The sequence below is a fragment of the Neophocaena asiaeorientalis genome, unplaced genomic scaffold, assembly GCF_003031525.2.
Source record: "Neophocaena asiaeorientalis asiaeorientalis breed wild unplaced genomic scaffold, Neophocaena_asiaeorientalis_V1.1 scaffold134, whole genome shotgun sequence".
Lineage (NCBI taxonomy): Eukaryota > Metazoa > Chordata > Mammalia > Artiodactyla > Phocoenidae > Neophocaena > Neophocaena asiaeorientalis.
Window position 1 is genome coordinate 383,408 of NW_020185339.1, and position 23,293 is coordinate 406,700.

Sequence of the window (23,293 nt, forward strand, 5' to 3'; positions counted from 1 at the left end):
TAAATTAATAAATGCAAATGGCCATGGTCTATATGAGAGAAAAACATTTAAGCTTGGATCAAAAAATAAAACCCAAATCCATTCTGTATACAAGTACATACATAAAACAAAGTGATTCAGAAATGTTAAAAAGTTTTTTTAGACTAGGCAAATACAAACAAAATGAAACCATGTAAGACAAGGTAGAATTCAGTCACAAAAGCATTAAAGAGACAAAGGATGGAACTTAAAATTTTCAAGGCTAAAATTCATAATAAAGATAACACAGTTAAGAATATCTGTATAACGGCATGGAGCAACATTCATGACGCAGAAACAAAAGGATGTACACAAAGAAATAGGCTGATTAAGAACAGATACACAGCTCGGTGCTTTGTGACCACCTAGAGGGGTGGGATAGGGAGGGTGCGAGGGAGGGAGACACAAGAGGGAAGAGATATGGGAACATATGTATATGTATAACTGATTCACTTTGTTGTAAAGCAGAAACTAACACACCATTGTAAAGCAATTATACTCCAATAAAGATGTTAAAAAAGAAGAACAGATACATTCAATCTAGCTCAACTCCTTCAGTCCAAGGTAAATCAAGTACACATTTAAGACCTAAAATAAAAGATCACTAATGTAGATCTTAAAGATGAAAATATATACTTTATATTCCAACAAAAAACAACCACCTTCTTTTCAAGTGCACATGAAACATTCCTGAAAATTAACCACATGTTAGAAAACCACAAGTTTCAAGAAGCAGATATGGCACAAAAAGAATTCTCTGACTATAATTAAATAAAACTAGAAAAAATAACAACAAAAATGGTCTTTCCATGTGGAAATTTAAAATTTTAGGTAAAAGATAAAATACATCATGTAATTGTAGAACAGACAAAAATACCTATACCTTATTCAGAAGTTACAGAATAAGCAGTGCTCGGAGTAAAATTTATAGACTTAAGTACTTATGTCAACAAGAGTGAAAAATGATAAATAATTAAATTACAAATTTAACTTAAAAATAGAAAAGAACAACATAATAAACAGAAGAAAAGCAAAAAAAAAAAAAAACTGCCATTAACATGTATTAATAGTAGGAGTGCAAAGTGGTACAACCCATATAAAGTGTGTCTGGCACTATCTTCCTAGATTAAAGATGTCCTTTGCTCCCCCCCCCCCAAAAAAATATATACATATATATATCAGGAAACTAACCTAAAGATATATCTGATGAAGTATGAAATGACATAGGTATCGGGTTAGTCATGATGGCAGTGTGGAAGATTGTAAACCATCCATTGTCCATCAACCAGAGACCAGTGGAATAAACTCTAGTGCATACACACAACTGAATACTATCAAGCCATAGAAAAAGAATGCTATGAACTCCATATATGTTGTAAAATGAAAAAGAGCAAGATAAAGAACAGTACTTAAAATATTCTTTATTTTGTGAAAGAATTAGCATATATACATATATTTCTTAGATATATGTATGTGTATGTATATTTAAAAACACACACATATATCACATATGTGATACACATGTATTATTATACACATATATACATAAATATCTGTATATAAAAGTAGATGGGATAACAGTGAAATGAAAAAGGATGAAAGCACAACCACTTTGAGTCTTCTTAAATGTAGTCTGTAGAAACATATATCTGTCTTAAATCTCAAAAATAAAACTGAATCAAAGGGAAAAGTGAACTAATTATATTTCAAATTCATAACATAATCACAAAGATAAAATACTTCAAGTGAGCACATCACTTTGGGGGACAAAGTGTAAGGGCCAAAAGAAATGCAAAAAAATCTCAAAATTAATTTAGAAGATTTCTTCTAAATACTTCTAAAATGCTTCTAATACTGGCATTGTTGTTTTGAAACTATTTTATGGCTATTATAATCCATAGCAAATAGTTATGTTAGTGTTGGTATCAACCAAGGACTACAGTGGAAGAGAAAATAACTATAAAGTTCAAAAAGTAAATTTGGAGATATCAATATTTGATATCTTCAATCAAATTCACAGGACTGGACAATTTGAGTATCAAGCAGTATAATAAGAAAAGAGACTGAAATATTCTATATTATAAAATTCTATGAGTTCATTAGACCACTAAGAAAGAGAGAAGAGCAGGGAGAGAGAGAAAAGTGCAAAAGCAAAACAAAATAAATGAAACAAAGAAAATTCATTTGACACCACTGAAAGTAATGACCTTACTGTAAAAGTCTATCAATATAAAGGCAGGCATTTATTCCTGTCTTTCCTCTACGAATGATTCCAAGGTAACCAAATAGTTATTAAATAAATGATTCCAGTTTTTAAAATGTGGAAGGAATGTTCAAATTAGAAAACTCATTTTTTGTATCCCCCACTGCATTAATTGATTCAGGCCACATTAATCAATGGATGAAAGCATTAGATAAAAGGTTTGTGGGAAACTTTATAATGGAACGTTTAGGCTATCACTCACATACCTAACATGCAACTGTAGCATCATTAAAAGCAAATAATCACTGTATGACTCCTGACGTAAGGCAATACGAAGCACAGAGCAACCCCTATGAAAAATTCCTGCCAAAAAAGACTAAATTTTAATTAACTCAAGCCTGTTGCACTAGCTTTCATTTACAGGACATGAAATATTTATAGGCATAGTGAAACAATTTTAATACATTAAAAGGAAGTAAATGAACAAACCCAAAATGTGGGACACTGTATAGGACAATTAACATAGGTTTTGCAACAAATCAATGGCATGGAGGAAAAAAAGTGGAAGGACTACTACAGATTAGATAGGACTTCAGATACCTATGTAAATGTAATATGTGGTCATTGTTTGTGTTATGATTCAAACAAACCCTGATAATTTTAAGAAAATAAGGAAATTTGGATTATGGATTATCAGTTGATAGAAGGAATCACTATTAATTTTATTAGGCAACACAATGCATTGTAGTTAAGTAAGAAAGGACCATATTATTAAAAACCATCCCCTGAGGTATGAAAGGATGAAATTTTATGATTTGGGGATTTGTTTTAAAAAAGAAAAAATACAATAAAAAACAAAACAGTAATGATGGACCAAATGTTGACTATAGTATATGGAATCTCCATGTATTCATTTTGTAAATGTTTGAAATGTTCAACAATAAAAAAATGAAAGAAAATACAAAATATTACATAGGCAAACAAATTAATATCAAGAAGGCCTAGGTAGAACCAGGCCTAAACACAGAAAGCAGGCTTACTTCTACTCCTCCACCTGCTCCCATCCCATTTCGTGATATTTCAGTACAGATCACATTTCCTAACCACTACAGGATGGAGAAGGTGGAAAGAATGTACCTTCTGGGGGTCCAATAATTTAAGCCATTAGTAGTATACTAGAGTAATGTTTTTATCTAGTTCATTATTTTCTGCCAGTCCTTGATTATTGATTAACCATCATTTAAGCCCTTATCAAGTCCCTTGAGAATCTCACAGTTAAATTAAAAAAAAACAAACAAACAGAATTTTAAGCCAGGTATTAAAAAACATGAGATTTTTATTTTAGACTTACCACACTGGAAATGTATAGAAGTGAGTTGAAGCTGAATTTCAGTGGGCAGAAGAGGGAAGTTGGGTAGTAAGAAGTGAGAGCAAGAACAGAACACTCTTTCACAAGACTTGACAGCAAGAGGAAGAGAGATGAGGCAATGGACGGCAATAGGAAGAATCTGACATGAGAAAGGTGATAAATGATGGAGGAAGGTACCAGAGGAGAATGACAGGTATATTTACGTAAAATAGAAGGGCTGGTCTTAAATAAGAAAAGACATTTTCATCACTGAATTTTATGGATTACAAAGAATAAGGATGGAAACGCTATTGATATATAGGTATACAGACAGACAGATGGAGGGACAAAGATGATTAGGGAGATCCAAACTGATAAACTCTTTCTTTTATGTGGTATTAGTAGCCTTACCTAAAGAAGGAAAGGTTAGTACAAGTGATGTATGTAGGTAAGGAGAGTAGTGTCATACCAGGAAAGTTATGACAGCTGCTGAGAAGTACAGAAAGCATAGGGTCCATAAAAATATGATGGCAACAAACTAGGGTATTGTATTCTTCAGTAGAGTTCAGATCACTATTGGTTATAAGAAAAGGAACAGGGAGGTGAATATACTAAATTTAAGGAGCTACTAACAACCACCCATTTGCCAGTGGTGGGAGCATATTCCTTTTATATATATTAAAACTAATTTTGTTTCCTTTATAAATCTGGATAAAAGATTAAATAAGTATGACTTGGATAAAATAAGCAAATTAGTGATGGTGGCCTATTCTCAGAAAAGAATAAATGAAACAAAATATAATAATGAGAAATAAATGTCAATATATTTAAATTCCACTGTTCTCACCAATTCGAGTGATTTTATTATGTGAAAGTTCAAGATTTTGGATATTAGTGCAGCCATCCAAACCATGAAAAGAAGTCAGTTGATTTTTATTAAGAAGAACAACACAGAGATTTTCTAAATTTTCACAGTTGATAGTCTCAATATTGTTTTCCTAAAACAAAGAACAAATGTAATTAGTTTTATTTCAATGGCTTATTAATGAAACATTTAAAGCTTGCAAAAAGAGGGAAGATGAGATATATGATCTTTAAATGAATATCTGAATCCCTAATTTTAAGATAACTATGTAGAGTGTTATACTATCTAGATGAAAATACTAAGTAACCAAATAAATGATTTTGTATTTATTAATAATATTTTAAAATATAGAAAACACAGAGGATCATATAACAAAATATTTCAAACGATCTAAATGAACAAGAGTGAACATTTGGTCATAGTTGCTAAAAAACTTATTTTAAAGAAACCAAACATGGAAAAATTTGAAATCTCCCCATTTTCTTTCCTCAGTCCCTTTTGCTATCTTTCCCTCCAAAGAATACCAATACCATGAATTAGGTATATATCTCATGTATAGATTTATACTTTTACTAAACATGCACATCTCTGCAATACATAATATTGGTCTCAATGTCAAGATCATATGTCACGGATGCAACATCAATTCTCTTAAGATTTCAGAAAGATAAATGGGCTTCTAAGAATCTTAATGGTATAGTCCTATAACACCCTTCTCAAAAATATGAATATAGCCTTTGTCTAATAGAGTAAATTTAATAAGAAGCATAGGAAACACAAAGTTTGAAAAGAAAATCATATTGGTGGAAGCACAGTCAGTTTGAATTGAAAATAATATAATCTAAAATAAAAATAAAACTCTAGCACCTCCCCCCAATCTTCTACAAGAAAGAAACATTGAGAAAAATTCTCAGCTGCAAAACAGGACACTTCTTATGGAAAAGAAAGTATGCCTTTGGGGATTCCCTGGTGGTGCAGTGGTTAAGAATCCACCTGCCAATGCAGGGGACATGGGTTCAAGCCCGGGTCCGGGAAGACCCCACATGCCAAAGAGCAACTAGGCCCGTGCACCACAAGTACTGAGCCTGTGCTCTAGAGCCCGCGAGCCACAACTACTGAGCCTGTATGTTGCAACTACTGAAGCCCACGCACCTAGAGCCCGTGCTCCACAACGAGAAGCCACTGCAATGAGAAGCCCGCGCACCACAATGAAGAGTAGCCCCTGCTTGCCACAACTAGAGAAAGCCCATGCACAACAATGAAGAACCAACGCACCCAAAAATAAATAAATAAATGGGGAAAAAAAAAAAAGAAAGCATGTCTTGAGGATGGAGTTAAAAGCCTAGTGGGCAGAACCAACAATCACAGACACCCATTCCCATGGAGCAGAACCAAGTCCTTATTAATAACTGATGGTAGTTTCTTAGCTATGGACCAGGGACTGCCATGAGCTTCTTGTTTTCTCCCATATTGAATGGTAACAACTCTTGTAATTAATCAAGTCCTCTCTCACCACTGTATGTGGGTGTGGGGGAGGGAAGACAACTTTTCCTTTAACTTCATAGATCTCTGAGTTGAAAGAACTTTCTCTGAGCAGATCATCTCCACTTGGATCTGATTTAGATGAGAAGATTCTGTGCTCAAGTCTGAGTCTGATGCCATGAGTTAATGAGACTTTGTGGTCTTTGGGACATGAGTCCTTTTGCATGCGGGAAGGATGTCACTCATTAGGAGCTAGGGGCCAGACTGCAGGAGGTTGTTACTTTGTAAGCAGTTCCAATAAACCTCACAACCCAATATTCACACATCCACATAGTCCCCTCCCACATGAACTGAAAGCTCAGCCAATAGGACACAAACTAGCATGATGCCAGCAGATGCTTGACAAGCACTTCATATTGAAGTTTGTCTTTTTGGAAAGCTCACCCTTTTAAGATTCCCAAGAAAGCACAGAGAGAGAGAGAGAGAGAGAGAGAGAGAGAGAAATTCCAAACTCCCAAGGCACCAGACATGTAAAAGAAGGCATTTTGGACATTCCAGCCCCAGCTGCAAATTACATAAGAGACCCAGGCAACATGGTATGAAGCAGATGAAATGCCCAGATAAGTCTGGCCTCAATTCACGGCCCACAGAACTGTAAGCAAAAAAAGTGGTTGCTGTTTTTAGTTAACTAAATAATGTGGTCATTTGTTATGCAGCAAAAAGTAACAAAACAATAACTATATCATCTGCAAATAGAGATAGTTTCCAGGTCATACCATCTAATCACCTTCCCTGTATGGTTCTCACAAATTTTGGCCCTTGATCTCTTTTAGACCCTGAGTTATAGGTTACTTTAGTAAATGTTTCTTCAAAATTGTCATTTCTTAAAATGTACACCCGAATTACACCTTACTCCACTTTATATTTTATTATAAAATAAATATTGAGAACATAGGACATACCTGTGCATCAATGTACTTTAACTTTTTGCAGTTACTCAGGCTGTGCAAAGAGGTTAATCCACAGCGCCGAAGAGACAGAAGCTGAAGATTTGTACACTCTGCCAGTGTGGAGAGACTACAACCTGGCAAATCTTGAAGTGTTACTGTTGTAACCTAGGGAATTCAAGAAAATTGGAACACATAACATTATCTAACTATAATTAATATAAACTATACTAGCCTTGCAAAATTGTTTTAAAAACTTCATCTAAAAAAAGTAATGCTATATATTGAAACCCACACTTATTAACAACTCAATTTCATTTAAGCTATCTGGCCATTTTGCCAATTTTGTTCCCCTCATAGAAAGACAAAATAATGCAGTCATTCATGACCAATTCAAGTTCAAAACTAATATGCATAGAAGCAATAATAATATTGTAATCATTTATTAGTTCACTCCCTGATTTTTCACCAAATTCATTTTCCTTGTTTTTCATGTCCCTTGGCATTATTTTCAGGATTGCACTACACAAATGTTTAAGATCTGTGTTTGACAGTATCTTAGGGATACCTGGATAGTACCAGAAGCCACAATGGGTCAGGGGATAGATTTTATATCCAACCTGCCATGCTTCAACTAGAATACCTTAGCTATCTTCCAAAAAAGAAGAAAGTTTAACTGAGAAGAGATATTATACAACCTGTAATAAGTAGAAGCATGCAATAATAATTGAACCATGCACTAAAACTACATTCTATTATGTCTTCTGTATTATAAAGGTATGAATCATTCCGTACTACTGAATAATGTAATATACCCAGCGCATATAGAATCTGCGGTATAAAAAATCATGAATAGCTCTTAACATACATTTACAACATTTCTTATTATTGAGATATTACTGTAGACTCAATGCTTCCTTTTTTCCTAAGGCACTTTTCTCTTTTTAAGCCTTTTCAACTAAAGAAAATTCAATATCAAATTATGTATTCAACTTTATGGTATGCATATTAAGGACTACACTTAGAGTTCTAAAAGAATATGTCAGATAGAAATATTTTGAGGTTACTGAAAAGCACTCCACTTATTAAACTCAAGAGCTCTCACCTAAGTAAAACTGGCACAGTAATAATGTAATAATATGTTGGTTCTTCACCATAATGGAGTCCATGCACTAAAATAACTATATAAGCTAAATTGCTTTATAGTAAAAATACTTTCATACTGCCACATCACAAGTCCTAAGGCCAGGTTTCTCATGTACTGAATAACAATTCTAAAATGATTAGCTTTATAGTATATATGATACTAGTGTATATCTTACTCAAAAGAAATTTTTTCAATGTTTTATTGAAATTGAAAGCATTATTACTTCAAAAAACCTGGAAAAAGTATAAAATTCTTAAGTGCAGTAACTCCTCTTCATGGGAAATATTTCCTGTGCATTAAAGTTTTACATTTACATATTTATGTAAGTAAATGGGCAGACCATATGTTCTTGGAGATAGAAGGGATTAGACTACTCCTTGCTTTAAGTAGCAAAAGTAATAACTGATTATTTTTAAAACTTTGGGTGAATAAAAGTTTCTAGTTTCATAATGATTTTAGGCATTTCTCAATTACTCATAATGTAAAACAACTTTTGAAACAAATTTCTTTTTTATAATTTTTCAGAAAGAAAAATATTAATCTACTTGTGTCAGGATAACTGCTGTGTTATGCCCACTTAATTTGTCCACAAAGAGATACTATAAATTCTGTAACTGGAAAACTGGCTCTATACTAAAAAACTGAACACACTATTTAGAACTGAGCGCTTAAAAACTGAAAACCCTACAGCTGCAGCTTTATAGTAACAAATGCTGCTCTACCTTATAATTTATATTATCCTGCCTGATTTAATAATATGCTGCTTACAATCAACTATATAAGCACAATTAAGTTCTAGTTATGATGTGGCAACCTCTCTAATTTAATTACAGTACAGGAGTGACAGCTGTTGCAGTATCCTTGTTGATGGTGTCTACCTGTGAATATGAGGTATTCCATGGTACTTCCTCCTCCCTTTTATTAAAGATTTAAAATTTTTCCTTATGATATAGCAAGTTATTCTCTACCGCACTCTAGTTTTTTCCAAACTTATGAGATCAAATAAACTTTTACATTCATCATTTTGATACATGCATGACAATAATTACATAAATAGAACTGCCTTATGCTCTAAAAATTAAGGTCAAAGAGAATTAGTACTCACAGGTGTTCGTTACTGCATGGTCAGCCTGATAAAAGAGCAACTGGGGCATAGTGGATGGTCACTAAATTCTTCTTAAATAACTAAACGAATAAACTGTCCTAGCCCTATGGCAAAACTAAAATATTTATAGCATTCATAGTTTCGTTCCCTTACAAAGGATAATATAAAAATATTTGGAAGATTAATAATTTTGGTCTCTCATGAGTTGAAAATGAACTACTCCATCTATAGAAAACCTATGACTCATTCATTATATTTTGATAAAAGATCACAAATCAGTTTTCCACTTAATCGTCTATATTTCCCCAAATCCTTGACAGTTTTGGTAAATAAAATGACCTAAAATAGGTACAGATTTTTTATAGAGTTCACTCTCAGTTACTCTTGAGTTCAACCGAAGCAGTGTCAGTCATCTATGGTAGACTGTAATTACAAAAGTAATGAAAGCAATGACTGTTTTGCTTTATGTTCAGTGCCACAATCTCAAATCTATTCAACCTGGAGAAATAATATTGTTCAAAAACTCAGCGGCAAAGAGACTGAATCTGAGGTATGATTAGTGGCTTAAATGAATGAGAATATAACTTCAAGTAAATCATGTGCCATCACAACACCAGTTAATTACAATTTGCCTTGAATGAAGTGAGACATTCAGCCCCTAAAATGTTATCATCCATGCCATGTTATAAAGCCATAGCAAAAAATCCTTAAGCTAGTACCCTTTTTTTGTGGTTGCTATTTAAGGCAAGTTACCATTCGTAGCAAAATGCCCCATATAAAAGAAAGATGAATTAGTTAAAGCATTCAACTAGGAAAAAGAAAACTATGTTAGTTGTCAATAATCACTTCTCTTCAGTCATATCCTTTTGGGATATTAGTCCATATAGTAGATGATCCAGCATTTTCAATGTTATAACGTATTTGATGAAAGAGGCTATTAAGCAGCCCTCAAAAATCCATTTGCCTTTCTCTTCAGATGTTTGAGATCCACATTTGACAATGACTATCATATATGTTAGGAATGTAAGACCAGATTCTTCACATACGGTATTTAAAAAGTCAACAATCCTATAAAGTAGGTATTGCTCTTCCCAGTTTATAGAAGACAAAACTGAGGCTCAGAAAGGGAAAGATCAAGCACCTTGCACAAGGTGACACAGCCAGTAAATGGCAGAAATAAAATTAGAACCCTGATCTTATTTGATACAGGGATTGTTAGTACTTTATTAAATTACATTCAAGTAATTTTTATATTAATTTCATTTTTAATCAATACAACCTAGCTAAGTTGTGAAGCTGATAATAATATGGAGATAAGATTAACATTCAGTTGGACTTCTTTTTCCATCCCTTTATCCATCCTCCCACTCATCCATCTCACAGTCAAGTAATGAAAACCACTATTTGTCTGGCAATAAATAAAGAAGTATGGACAAGAGGCAGACCTGAATCATGTCCTGAAGGCTCAAAGTGAGAGAGTAACATAAGCAAAATGAATTGACTACTGGGTGAAATTCCAGAAGAATAAATTTTTCTCTTCTAAAGGTTTACTCCGGAAGGACTTTACAAAGGTGGCAGATAATGACAAAGACGTGAAGCTAAGAGATTAGAAAATCAAAGTAAGGAAGTTACAAGATGGTTTTTATAACACTTCAGCACTTACATGGCACATGCACTTATATTTTCATGTTTATACTGTATATTTGATGCTTCAAAGAAAAATTAAATGTTTGAAATAGTTGTTTGAGTAGTAGTCAAAGGATTACAGGGTCCTTTAGAACACTGCTGCTCAAATTAGTCCATGAGCCAGCACCAACAGCATCACCCAGGGGCACTGTAAAAATGCAGTACGCTGCAGTTGATCACCAGACCTAAAGAATCAGAATCAACGTTTTAACAAATCCCCAGGTGATCTGTATACACATTACAGTTTACAAGGTCTTGCTCTAACAAGTATAAGAAAAGGTTAATCCTCACTTTATGTAAATTGACAAGAGTTCCATAGAAGGAACAGAGTGGGCAGAAGAAGAAACACCAAGAAGAAAGAGGTTCATACGTCTTAACTTTCTCAGTGCTCCTCTCACTGGACAAAACAGAGAACCACAACGAAAGAGAAGAGCACTACTGGTTTCTTGAACTATTGAAACAAATACTGTAGGCAAGAAGCTGTCACTCATGCCTAGCCCAAATAGATATTCATGAAGAAAATTATTTTAAATAAAATAAAAGTGTTAGTATCTAATGTCATCCATTCAGAAAGCCTGCAGCAACATCTTACGTAAAGTAGGAAAAGAATGATTCCAGAGATAACATGGCTAAAGAAAAAAAATGTAGTAGAAGAGCTATTGAGAGATTTTATATGTAACTCTATAGGTCTGATAGATATGAAAAATACATTGCCTAGGAAAAAAAAATACACTTCAAAGTAGTTCTTATTCTTTATACTGCTCTTTCACATCCCAGAGATCTCTTTAAATCCTACTATCTTGTTATTCTCTCACAGAATACCCTGAAATCTTATATAGCAAATATCGAAATCTGCAGTAATGTATTTATGTGTATTTATTTGTTTAATGCCTTTTTGTCTACCATAGTCAGATCCATAAGGGCAAAGACTGGGGTTTGTTTCTGTCCCTTTAATCTAACAATAAATATGGATTGATCATATTAGACAGATGAATATTTGCTGAGTGAATGAATCAAATAATGCATATGTATTAATAAGAATGTTTCTTTTTCTAGGCATCTACCTATACCAAGAAACTAAATAAATTTTATAAATACATTTGAGTTTCAGGCCCCAGATAAACATATGTATTTTAATCTTAAATCCTTTCTAGAACTTCACTATTTGAAATATTCTTTCCTGTTTTTCTACACATTTTTTAGTTTCTGTCTTATTTTTGATTGAAACTCTGTTTCCATAAACATAGAAAATTAGTAGCATTTGGTGACGACTTTAAATTTCAGGCATAGATGTACCATGTTTATATAGCAAGTGACTAAATAACTCTGTTTCTATATAGAAATTCTAGAGTCTTCCATTGTTGTAAGCCCTTCTTTCACAGCACTTGTGAAATCCACTTCAAGGAAATCCACTTCCTCCCGAAAGGAGCCACTAGGTGGTGTTGTGGCCCAGGACTAAAGCAGACTAACTCCTGAGTATCAAGCTAGGAGTTTCCTATTCTAATTCAGCTCTACATTCCCAGATACCTCCATTCTTGGAAGCCTAGTAATGGCTATAGGGCCGTTGAACACAGGTTTCAAGACAAATCAAAGCTCTTCATAGTGCTTCACTGAAGGAGAAGATGACCTGAATACTTTTAATTGAGGAGATCTTTTAAGTGCAACCTCTCTCAAATAGGAGAAATATTTCATTAGCAACTTCACTGATTGAGAGACAAAAAAAAGCAGACTCCAAGAAACAGAGAACAAACTAGTGGTAACCAGTGGGGAGAGGGAAGGGGGGAGAAGCAATATAGGGGTAGGGGATTAAGAGGTACAAACTATTACGTATAAAGTAAGCTACAAGGATATGCTGTACAACACAGGGAATATAACCAATATTTTATAATAACTATAAATGGGGTATAACCTTTAAAAATTATGAATCACTACATTGTACACCTGTAAGCTATATATTGTACATCAACTATGCTTCAATTAAATAAATAAATAAAATACGCCTTCTATTAAGATTTTTAAAGTTACATTTTAGTGAACCAATCACAATTCAGTATGAAAAAAGTATTATAAAATACCTGCTGTAAAGTATTCCAAGGGCCACACTGAAGAATTTCTAGTGTACTCAAAGGGGGCATCACGTTGACCGGGCATTTTACAAGTCTCTTTCTCCTAACAATTTTCTTCTGTTGATTTTGCTTGAAAATTTCAAACCAGGGTTTAAATGATTTTATCCAAGCAAGCCTCTTTTCCTCAATAGAAAATATAAGTGTTGGCTCTGGTACAGAGCAGGTCACTATATTTTCACATTCAGTTCTATTTTCATGACATTCTTCTGGAATTTCTTTAATCTGAGACTTCAGAGAGTCTACTTCTTTAAAAACCAAAGAGTTTTTTGCAGTATTGCCACCCAAGTCTTCACAAGGAGCATCTCTACCTAAAATATAATTTTGCTTGTTTATTTTGCCTTCTACATTTATCATAGCATCATTGGTGTTAAAAACCAAGTCACTATTCAGAGCACTGCCTTTTGGGTTCTCCTCAGTTTCTTTAGATTTTAAATCAATTTCTTTTTCTTGTAGTGTTATATTTTCCCCTATATCTGCAGGATTTTCTAATTTTAGTGGTAGTGGTTTTTGTTTTATTGAAATCACTGAAATTTTCTTCATATTATTGTCTTCATGTAATGTTCCATTTTGTTCTGATATCTCTTCTTTTTCTACTTGTTGTATTTTATTCTGTTGATTATCATCGATTATTTTCTGTGCTTCATTGTTTACCTCATTAATTTCTTGATTATGTCCTAATATTATTATTTGGGTTTCTTGTCTCATAATCTCATTTATGGAAGGTTTCATGACTTCTTTTTGTATTTGAGAGTTTAATTCTTGCAGCTGAAACTGTTCTTTCACATTTTCTTTTAGATCTAGGTTTTCCAATTCAGTTTTTTGGTCTATGTTTTCATAATTCCTTGCTTTTTTGACCGATTCTTCTGAACATTGTTTTGCTAGGTTTTCATTTTTTTCTTCCATTTTAAATACTGGCAAAATTGCTTGGCTTGATATAGATTCTTTTAATTGCACTTGTATTGATTCTTTCAATACAAGGTGTCTATCTACATTTTCTCTCTTATTCGATTCTTCAACTGGCAAAGGGGGAGCACCTTTCCACTTTGACTTTTCATCCCCTAGTCTTCGGGCTACATCATCCTTATTCTTTGATCTATCTTCGACAGTTAAATATTTGGCATTATAATCTCCGTTTTTTAATGCTCTACTTATTATTAGCTGTTTTCTTGCAGCTTCTCTTAATCTCAATTTTTCCTTCTTTAGTTGTTGCTCTCTTTCTTGTCTCAGGATGTTCTTTTTTTCTTCATATTCTTTTTCTCTCCTTTTCCTTCCCTCTTGCTTCTGCTTTTTTATCTCTTCTTCTATTCTTTGTTCCTCCTCTAATCTTTTTCGTTTTTCTTCTTCCATTTGTCGTATTTTTGCTTCCTTTTCCTTCCACTCTTGAGCTTTCCTTTTCTTACTTTCTATTTGTTCCTTTATGATTGGGCCATATTTTTGGTAGGCCACAAATGCTTTATATTTAGCTTGAATTTTTACAGCTGCATTATGCTGCAGTTTTAACAAACGCATTTTTTCTTTTTCCTGTAGGTCTTTAAATTTTTTTCTTTCTTCTTCCATTTGTAAATGCAAGTTTCTAATAAATTCCTAAAATAAAGTAAGATAAATAGTAGTCAGCATAAATTAAATGTGAGATGTTACTAAAGTATCCAAAATATAGATTGAGAACAAATACTAAAACTGAAATCATAGTAAAGTCAATACAAAATTTACTTAGAGGAACTAAAGTAATTTATTTTAAAGGGTATATTAATTTTTTTAATATTTAGGGGCTTCTTATCAAGTTAGTAAATTGATACTGTAATATTATGGCTATACTAAGCCACCCAGACACAGATTGAGGAATTCCTTGAAGATAGAAAGCTTATGAAATCTGAATGATACAGAGAAAAAGAAAGAAAAGCCTCAAGCTAAAATCTGTGTAGGAGAAAAGGACTTCAGACTTTCCGAGATGGGAGTTCTGATAAAGGAACTAGCACAGGGACTGCAGAAGTGGGGAATTATTTTGTGACTTATAATACCAGGAAGGTGAGGTAGTACATACAAATAAGCCTAGTTACACATCTTAACCTTTCTCAACTATTAAGAAAGTTGATAAACACATCTTGCATTAAGTGAGATAATCTGGAGGTAGGTAAGAAAATATCATTGTCACTAATGTTCTAAAACAAAAGTAAACAGATCAACAAAATTTGGCAAATACTTGAGAAAAACTAACACAAAAGATGTGAGGCAATAAAAATGCTTCAATAAGAAGATGGAAGAACCAATTTCTGAGAAAAGAGCTATTTAAGTAAAAATTAAAATAAAGATATTTTTAAGAAAAAAATGTGTAAACAAGAATAACCTCATATAAAAATGAAATGCGGGCTTCCCTGGTGGCGCAGTGGTTGAGAGTCCGCCTGCCGATGCAGGGGACACGGGTTCGTGCCCCGGTCCGGGAAGATCCCACGTGCCGCGGAGCGGCTGGGCCCGTGAGCCGTGGCCGCTGAGCCTGCGCGTCCGGAGCCTGTGCTCCGCAACGGGAGAGGCCACGACAGTGAGAGGCCCGCGTACCGCAAAAAAGAAAACAAAAAAACTAAAACTGAACCAAAAAATGAAATGCAAGTCCTCAAATAAAAATATATGACTCACTCAAATAAAAAAATCAATATAAAATTGCTGAACAGCTGATTGCCTAAACAAAAACTTCAAAATTAGGTGTCTCCTAAAACAACATATAAAACACAAAGCTATGAAATATATGTCAGAGATGTTCAGGTGTAAAGAGGATCAACACAGAGACCTCAACATATGACTAATAGGAGTTCCAAAATGAAAAACTGAGAAAAACCAAAGGAAAGAGAATCATAGAAAAATATGTTTTCTAAACCAAAAAAAACAAAAGGCTGTTAAGATACAGAGTTAACTTCACACACACACACACACACACACACACACACACAATGATACACTCATATACTAGATACTAGCAATATTTCAGAACACTCCATGAAGGCAAGGATTATTTTCTGTTTTATTCACCGCTGTATCTTGAGTACTTACAGAAGTGCCTGGACACAGTAGAAAACCAGCAAATATGTGTGGATGAATGTAAAAAGCGAAAAATCCCAAAGCTTCAAAAGAATGTAATGAATGAGTATCAAATTTGCAATCATAGATGGCATGTGAAAAAATAAATAAATATGCAATAGAGTTATATCTTTAAATTGTTAAAACTAAATGGTAATAAACCTGCATTCTGTGTCTAAGAAAACTAATCATTCAGTTTTAAAAGCAAAATAAAAGCATTTTCAATTGTGCAAAGATTGAGAAAATTTGCTGTCCAAAAGTATATTTTTGACAAGTATTTAGCTATATACTGCAGGAAGGGAAAACTGAGTCCAGAAAGCAGAGGAAGACTGGATTCAAAGAACACTAATGATCAAAGAAACCCTTAACACTTAGCACTTAAATTTTTTATTCTGTCTTCTTCTTTCCATCATTTCACTTAAGGACTCAGCTGCCAGCTTACTGCTGCTCCTTTTTAGGTAACGTGTGTTTTTTTCTGGCTGCTTTTAAGATTTTTCCCTCTTGTCTTGAATTTCAATACTATTAAATCCCCAGGTGTGATTTTCTTTGTATTGATTCTATTTGGAGATCTTTAACCATCTTCAAATGTTCAGACTGATTTTTCTAAAACAATTTGAAACCATTTCAACTATTATCTCTTTACACATAGGTTCTGCCCCATTCTCTACACTCCTTCCAAGATTACTGTTATACACATTTTTTATATTTCATTATGCGTCACATATTTCTTGTATACTTTTCTGCTTTTCCCATTATTTTTTGCCCTCTCTGTGCTTAAATTTGGGTATTTTCTATTGACTTCCCTTCAGCTTCATTAATGTTCTCACCTGCTATGTCAAATCTACTGTCAAACTTATCCACTGAAATTTTATTTTTATACACTGAACTATTCAACTCTAGAATATATACTTGGTATTTCATTAAAGATTCTAATTTTCTTTTCATATCACCTGTTTAATTATTTTGCTACTGCATGATAGTTATAGGTTTTTTTTTTAACATCTTTATTGGAGTATAATTGCTTTACAATGGTGTGTTAGTTTCTACTTTATAACAAAGTGAATCAATTATACATATATCCCCATATCTCTTCTCTCTTGCATCTCCCTCTCTCCCACCCTCCCTATCCCACCCCTTAGGTGGTCACAAAGCACCAAGCTGATCTCCCTGTGCTATGTGGCTGCTTCCCACTACCTATCAGTTTTACATTTGGTAGTGTATATATATATATATATATATATAACGTTTTCTCTATCCATTCATCTGTTGATGGACATTTAGGTTGCTTCCATGTCCTGGCTATTGTAAATAGAGCTGCAGTGAACATTGTGGTACATGACTATTTTTGAATTATGGTTTTCTCAGGGTATATGCTCAGTAGTGGGATTGCTGGGTCGTATGGTAGTTCCATTTTCAGTTTTTTAAGGAACCTCCATACTGTTCTCCATAGTGGCTGTATCAATTTACATTCCCACCAACAGGGCAAGAGGTACTTGAATGGCTCTCCTAACTCCAACATTTGTATTACCTGAAAGTGAGCCACTACTGTCTTTCTTTTTCTTACCATTCATAATGAACCATGTGTCTTCACATGTCTAACCAACTTTTTTTTTTTTTTTTTTTCGGTACGCGGGCCTCTCACTGTTGTGGCCTCTCCTGTTGCGGAGTACAGGCTCTGGATGCGCAGGCTCAGCGGCCATGGCTCACGGGCCCAGCCGCTCCGTGGCATGTGGGATCTTCCCGGGCTGTGGCACGAACTTGGGTCCCCTGCATCGGCAGGCAGACTCTCAACCACTGCGCCACCAGGGAAGCCCTAACCAACTTTTTAAAATTTAGAGATGGCCAGTATAAACATATTTTTTCAGGAATGTGTTTGTATAAATTTTAAAAAGACTTGGAAAAAATACAATGATAGTTAATATTTTTAACTACATTACAGGATTATGGGAAGTTTTATCTACTTTTTACTTGTAATTATTTAAAATAATTTTATATAAAAACTGTGGAGTAAATTAAAGTTAAAACAATAAACATGTCATCAGGATCATCTTAAATTTAAAGGGGTTATTTAACACATTCAATTAGTTGTGCTAAAGAAATGCAGTAACCTCTTATAACAATCCTCAATCATAATGAAATATTCGTAATAGTATGTTTTCTCAAAACTTAAAAGAAATTTTACAATTACAAGAGTATACAGACATGTTCACTCATGGAACCAGTTTATTTTCCTTTTCAAGACATTCTATTTCAAGGAGAGCTTCTATAACTAAGGTATTTTTAAAACTTCAGTAAATTAAATCCTATACCAACTAGGCAATATTATTTTAAAATGCCCATTCCAAGCATAGTAATTTACTTCAAATGGAGAATGATTATTGCGCTGCTTAAAAACAACAAACACATACCTCATGCTGTTTAAATTTCTCCTTCCATTTTTTCTCCTCTTTATGAAGTTCATCATTCATCTTGTCCTGTTCTTGCTGAGCATATGATAATATTGATATATTATATTCAACTATCAAACAATATTATGTTTATTATGTATGATTCTTACGACATATATTTGTAAACAATGGTTAAAGATAACAACTCACCCAATGGTCCTCAGTTATTAGTACTGGGATAACAACTTTAATTCCAAACTGAAATATAATAAAATGATACCTAGGGTTCCCATTAGCATATAAAGATATTTACAATCTGGGTAAGTTGTTTTATTTATTTGAGTTTATTTATATGTTTATTCATATAATAAAATGCATTGGCTAGAAGTACTCCTGGACAATGCAAAAATTACAGATGATAATGTGTGTTAAGATGGGTTTTGCATTACAATTTTTTTCTCTCCACACCATTTCATTTAATTCACATAGTAAATCATTTCAGAGGGTAATTGTTTTCTTTCATTAACTCTTTATTAGCATCTATTTTGTAAAGGCTCTGCAGAATAAAAAAAAAATCAGTAAAATATAATCCCCTCCCTCAAAAACTTTACCTTTAATAATATGAGAATGCAATCATACATTCACACGTTGCCCCAAATTTAGCAAAATAAGTTTATCACAAAATAAGAACTATAAGGATTATGGTAGGAATTGGTGCTATAATTAGAAGATCATGAAAGGTTTCATACAGAAGATTGTTTTTGAAATTATTAGGCTTTTAAGAGATTAAATAAACATTTTAGGCATTTATTAAATGTTTTTGAGCTAGGAAAATGATTACAGCTCTGTTTTAGAAAAATTATAAGGTTACATTTGATAGAATTAGAGAAAGTAAGTCAAGGAGAGACACTAAGGAGATCAGTGAGGTAGCTATTAGAGAAGTCCATGTGAGAACCAATGAGGGCCTTCTGCAGATAGGGTGGGAGGAGTCAGAAGAGACACAAACACGATGTAAATATGAAATGGTCATAAACTGCCAACTGCCTGGATAAAAGGAAGTGAGAAAAGTTCTTTGGACATTATCTTATAGGAATTGTGGGAACTTTTGATGGCATTTAAGCAGGGAAATAACTTTTTTTAGAAAATAATTATCCTACCAACTGCACTATGGTACATGAGTTTACAGAATACAAGACCAAAAGTAGGAAGATCAATTAGAGAGTATAGTAAATATTCCAAGCTAGACATTAGGACATCCTGAAATATGGGGTAGCAGTAGACATATGGATGAGACAGTGAATAATATAACTATTAGAAGGAAGAGGATAGTAAAAGAGAGAGAAGAGTTAAAAATGGTCCATATCTTTCTAGCTTCGACTATGATGATAGTGTAACTCATCAAAATAATGAACACCAGAGGAGGAGCACGATTCAGAAAGAAAGACAGTGCATTCAACTTTAGATACATTAAGTTCTGAGTGTAGGAGAGTTATGTAGTTCGACTTTTTTTGTTTTAACTATAGATTTGGTTCTGAACAGCCATAACTGTGTTTGAGATTATCAAGAGAGAAAATACATGGAGTAAGAAAAGAAAGAACAAAGGATGGAATCCTTGGTAGGACCACATTCAAGGAGAAAGAGAAAAAGAAGCCTAAAATAGATATCAAGGAAGAACGGCCAAACATGTAAGAAGACAGTCAAGGCAGTATGGTCCCACAGAAGTCAAGAGAAAAAGAAATGGTCAGCAATCAAATTTTTATTGGCATGAAATGCTAAAGAGGCAAAAATAAATACTGAAATAGAACCTGTGAGTATGCTTCTAGAAGCCATTGGTTATTTTTGTCCAAGCCAATTTAGAAAACATTGATTATTTTTGTCAAAAGCAGTTTCATTCACTGGAGCGGTGGTGGAAGATCCCTAGCAGATTTAGGATTGAATGAGAGATGAGGAAATGGATTGAGCACAAATAACTACTCCTTAAGAAGCCTGCCTATGATAAGTAGACCTAAGGAGCAGCTGACGTGAGACATATAAAGGAAAATGATCTCATGATTTTTCTTTTGTTTTGTTTCTAGGACAGGAGAAAATTTAACATGCCTATAAGCAATAAGAAAGGAGGAAGCTGTAGGGGTGTTTCAACATAATGGAAAACTGGGGTAAACTGGAAAATGATAGAATATAGAGCAAAGGAGGAAAAGCTAGCCTTTGGTAGAAGAAACCTCTCTTACTGAGATAAGAGCAAAGGCAAAAAAAAAAAAAAGGCAAAAAGGCGACCACAGAGATTGATGCTAACTAGATGCAGGATGAGAAAGACAAAGAAGTTTGTAATAGATGCAAAAATGTTATGTGATAATTTGCTAATAACGAGGAGGGAGGAGTTGGGTAGAACTCTTAAGGAAAGAGATTTATGATAGCTGTTTTGGAAAATGGAAGAGGAAGCTAACAAAGGACACAGAATAGAATTACTAAATAAGTAAATTATTTAGGATCCATCATTATAAAATTACGGAATGGTCTCATTGGAAAACTTTTAAGCCCCAAGGTAAAACAAAGCACACATTCAGAAACTCATTAAACCTACTAATGTCATATATATTTTTTAAATCATAATTTTATGATAAAGCACAAATTACTTTCAAAAAACAAGTTACAATTCTTCAAGGGTAGGGCCCTGTGTTAAATCTCTTTTGTATCATGTAAGCACATAGCTGAAAGCTTTGCCCTTAAAGTAGTCAGTAAATTTTTGTTACAAAACAAATAAAAATGGCAACTTAGCTGAACAGAATTTTAAAATCAGATGTTTTTTAGAAAATATTTGAAAATATCACTAACAACCAATAGCAATAATACGTTTTACCACAAGCCAGCAAACACTTCTCTAAGAATCTACATTATATTCACTCCTACTCTGGAATTGGAAAAAAAAAAAAAAAAAAGCTTCTGACTTTTGGAAATGACTAATCTGGTCTGTGGAAAGGAAAATATAACTAAAAGAAAGCTAAACATTCATAGCTTACTATTAGAAAAAGCCATGGCCAAGCTGGTTCGACAATATTATCACTTTTTAATTTATTTATTTTCTATATAATCAGGAAATGCAGTCTACTCAACATTGGAGGCTTGAATACCCTGAACTGTCTATGTGACTACATGCTAAGGTTCTCTATATGGAACACTCAAACTAGTAAGTCGTGAGTAATATATAAGGCAACTTTAGTAATGGAAAACAGATGTAAGTCCTGTCTGTTATCCATACATTCTAAACGGGCTAATGGCCCACATGTAGGTCCTAGAAATCCACCAGTTTCTCAATATGCCACTACCATGACCTGAGGATGAGGACCACCTGAGGTACAGCTGGGCGGAAACAGAAATGAAAAAAACACAAAATTCCTTCACACCAAAAAATTTCTAGTCCCAGGAATTAGCTCATTTGTGGGAATGAGGCACATACCATCACCTACATGGCTAAACCACTTCAACCAAATATGTTTTACAAAATTGCTAGATATCAGACCACATAGCAAGGACGTTACATGATTGAGAAAATTCTATTGCCTTTTTCTATGATTAGAAGGGTGTAAAAAAGTAACAACTTATGTAGTAAATGTCAGCTTTTTTAGGACAATCTTTGAAACTATGAAGTTTCAAAGCAGTACCTGAAATTCTAATGAATTTCATGAAAACTAGGCAAGGAGTCCATATTAATACTGTTAATCCACAGTCAACTGCTTTGATTATTAGGACTAATTAAAACCCATAGAATGGAGCTCAATTCTCACCACAAACCAAAACATCAATACTGTTCAGAAGTAGATACTGATTTTTTTAAATGTATGAAAGACAAAAATTAAAATTAAAAAACCTTACCTTCTGAATATTCTCCAATTTCTTCTTTTCAACTTCAAACTGTTTCATCCAGTAATGTCTTTTTTCTTCTTCTTCTTGAAACTGCTTTTCTTCTCTATCCCTCTGAGCTTTGAGAGTTTGCTTCTTTTGGTCTTCTAGTTCTTTCTGTTTGTCTTGCCAAGCCTCAAAGGACTGCCTACATCTTTCTTCCACTTCACAGTATCCGAAATTTATATCAGCATCATCTGTATTCATGAGGAGAAAAATTTTTAAATCAAAACAGTCAAATCTGATCCAGTGTAAAGTTTAAAAGTAATTTCAAAATAAATAAATAATGTCAATATATTACCAAAGTAAAAGTATGCAAAATACATGTAAGTTCCATTGCATCAATAAAGAAGTCACATAACTTGCCTTAAACTATTCCATAAGACTTCTATAAAAACATAATGTGTGTGTGTGTGTGTGTGTGTGCATGTGTGTAGTTAAGCGATACATAAGGAACACAGTTAAGAGACACTTAAAAAATTCAGGTCTGCATATATCTATTGCAGTCAGCTATATATGTGGAAAAGTTTTAACTCTACTTACATGAAGTTAAATTAGGAGTCATAAAAAAAACTATGAGAACATGTAATTAAATAAGCATAGCAAGTATACAATATTTTTCAAATATTGTGACTATATTCTTCTAAATGTCAAAAGAAAACTGTCTACTTTTTTTCAGATAATTAAGGTCAATCACATAAAAATTATCATAAATATCACCAAGCAATTTAGTCCACCTGGCAAAACATGTTCATCCACAGGCAAATCACAAGGATCAGGCTCTGGAACAGAATCAGGGCTGCCACAATGAGTTTTACTTCTCAGAAATTCTTCTTTTTCTATTTCAGATAACATCTAAGAGGTTAAAAAAGTACCAGTGATTAAAGAAAAACAAAATAGAGAGTAAAGCTATCATTTTAATAATGCATTAAGTATTTACATACACATATATAGAACTTTATTTACTTCAAATCACTCTCAAATACAATTCTATATAGCATATTGATAATTAT

General features: G+C 33.4%; 1 protein-coding gene across 1 annotated transcript in view; it reads right to left on the reverse strand.

Moving 5' to 3' along the window:
• Positions 1–23,293, reverse strand: part of LRRIQ1 (leucine rich repeats and IQ motif containing 1) — a 217,210-nt gene that overhangs the window by 142,313 nt on the left and 51,604 nt on the right. The window contains exons 6-11 of the mRNA XM_024736878.1: positions 23,018–23,135; positions 22,254–22,477; positions 18,405–18,479; positions 12,877–14,511; positions 6,879–7,031; positions 4,417–4,567 (exon numbers count right to left, since the gene is read on the reverse strand). Coding sequence (XP_024592646.1) covers positions 4,417–4,567; positions 6,879–7,031; positions 12,877–14,511; positions 18,405–18,479; positions 22,254–22,477; positions 23,018–23,135 — 2,356 coding nt within the window. The remainder of the gene's footprint in view (positions 1–4,416; positions 4,568–6,878; positions 7,032–12,876; positions 14,512–18,404; positions 18,480–22,253; positions 22,478–23,017; positions 23,136–23,293) is intronic.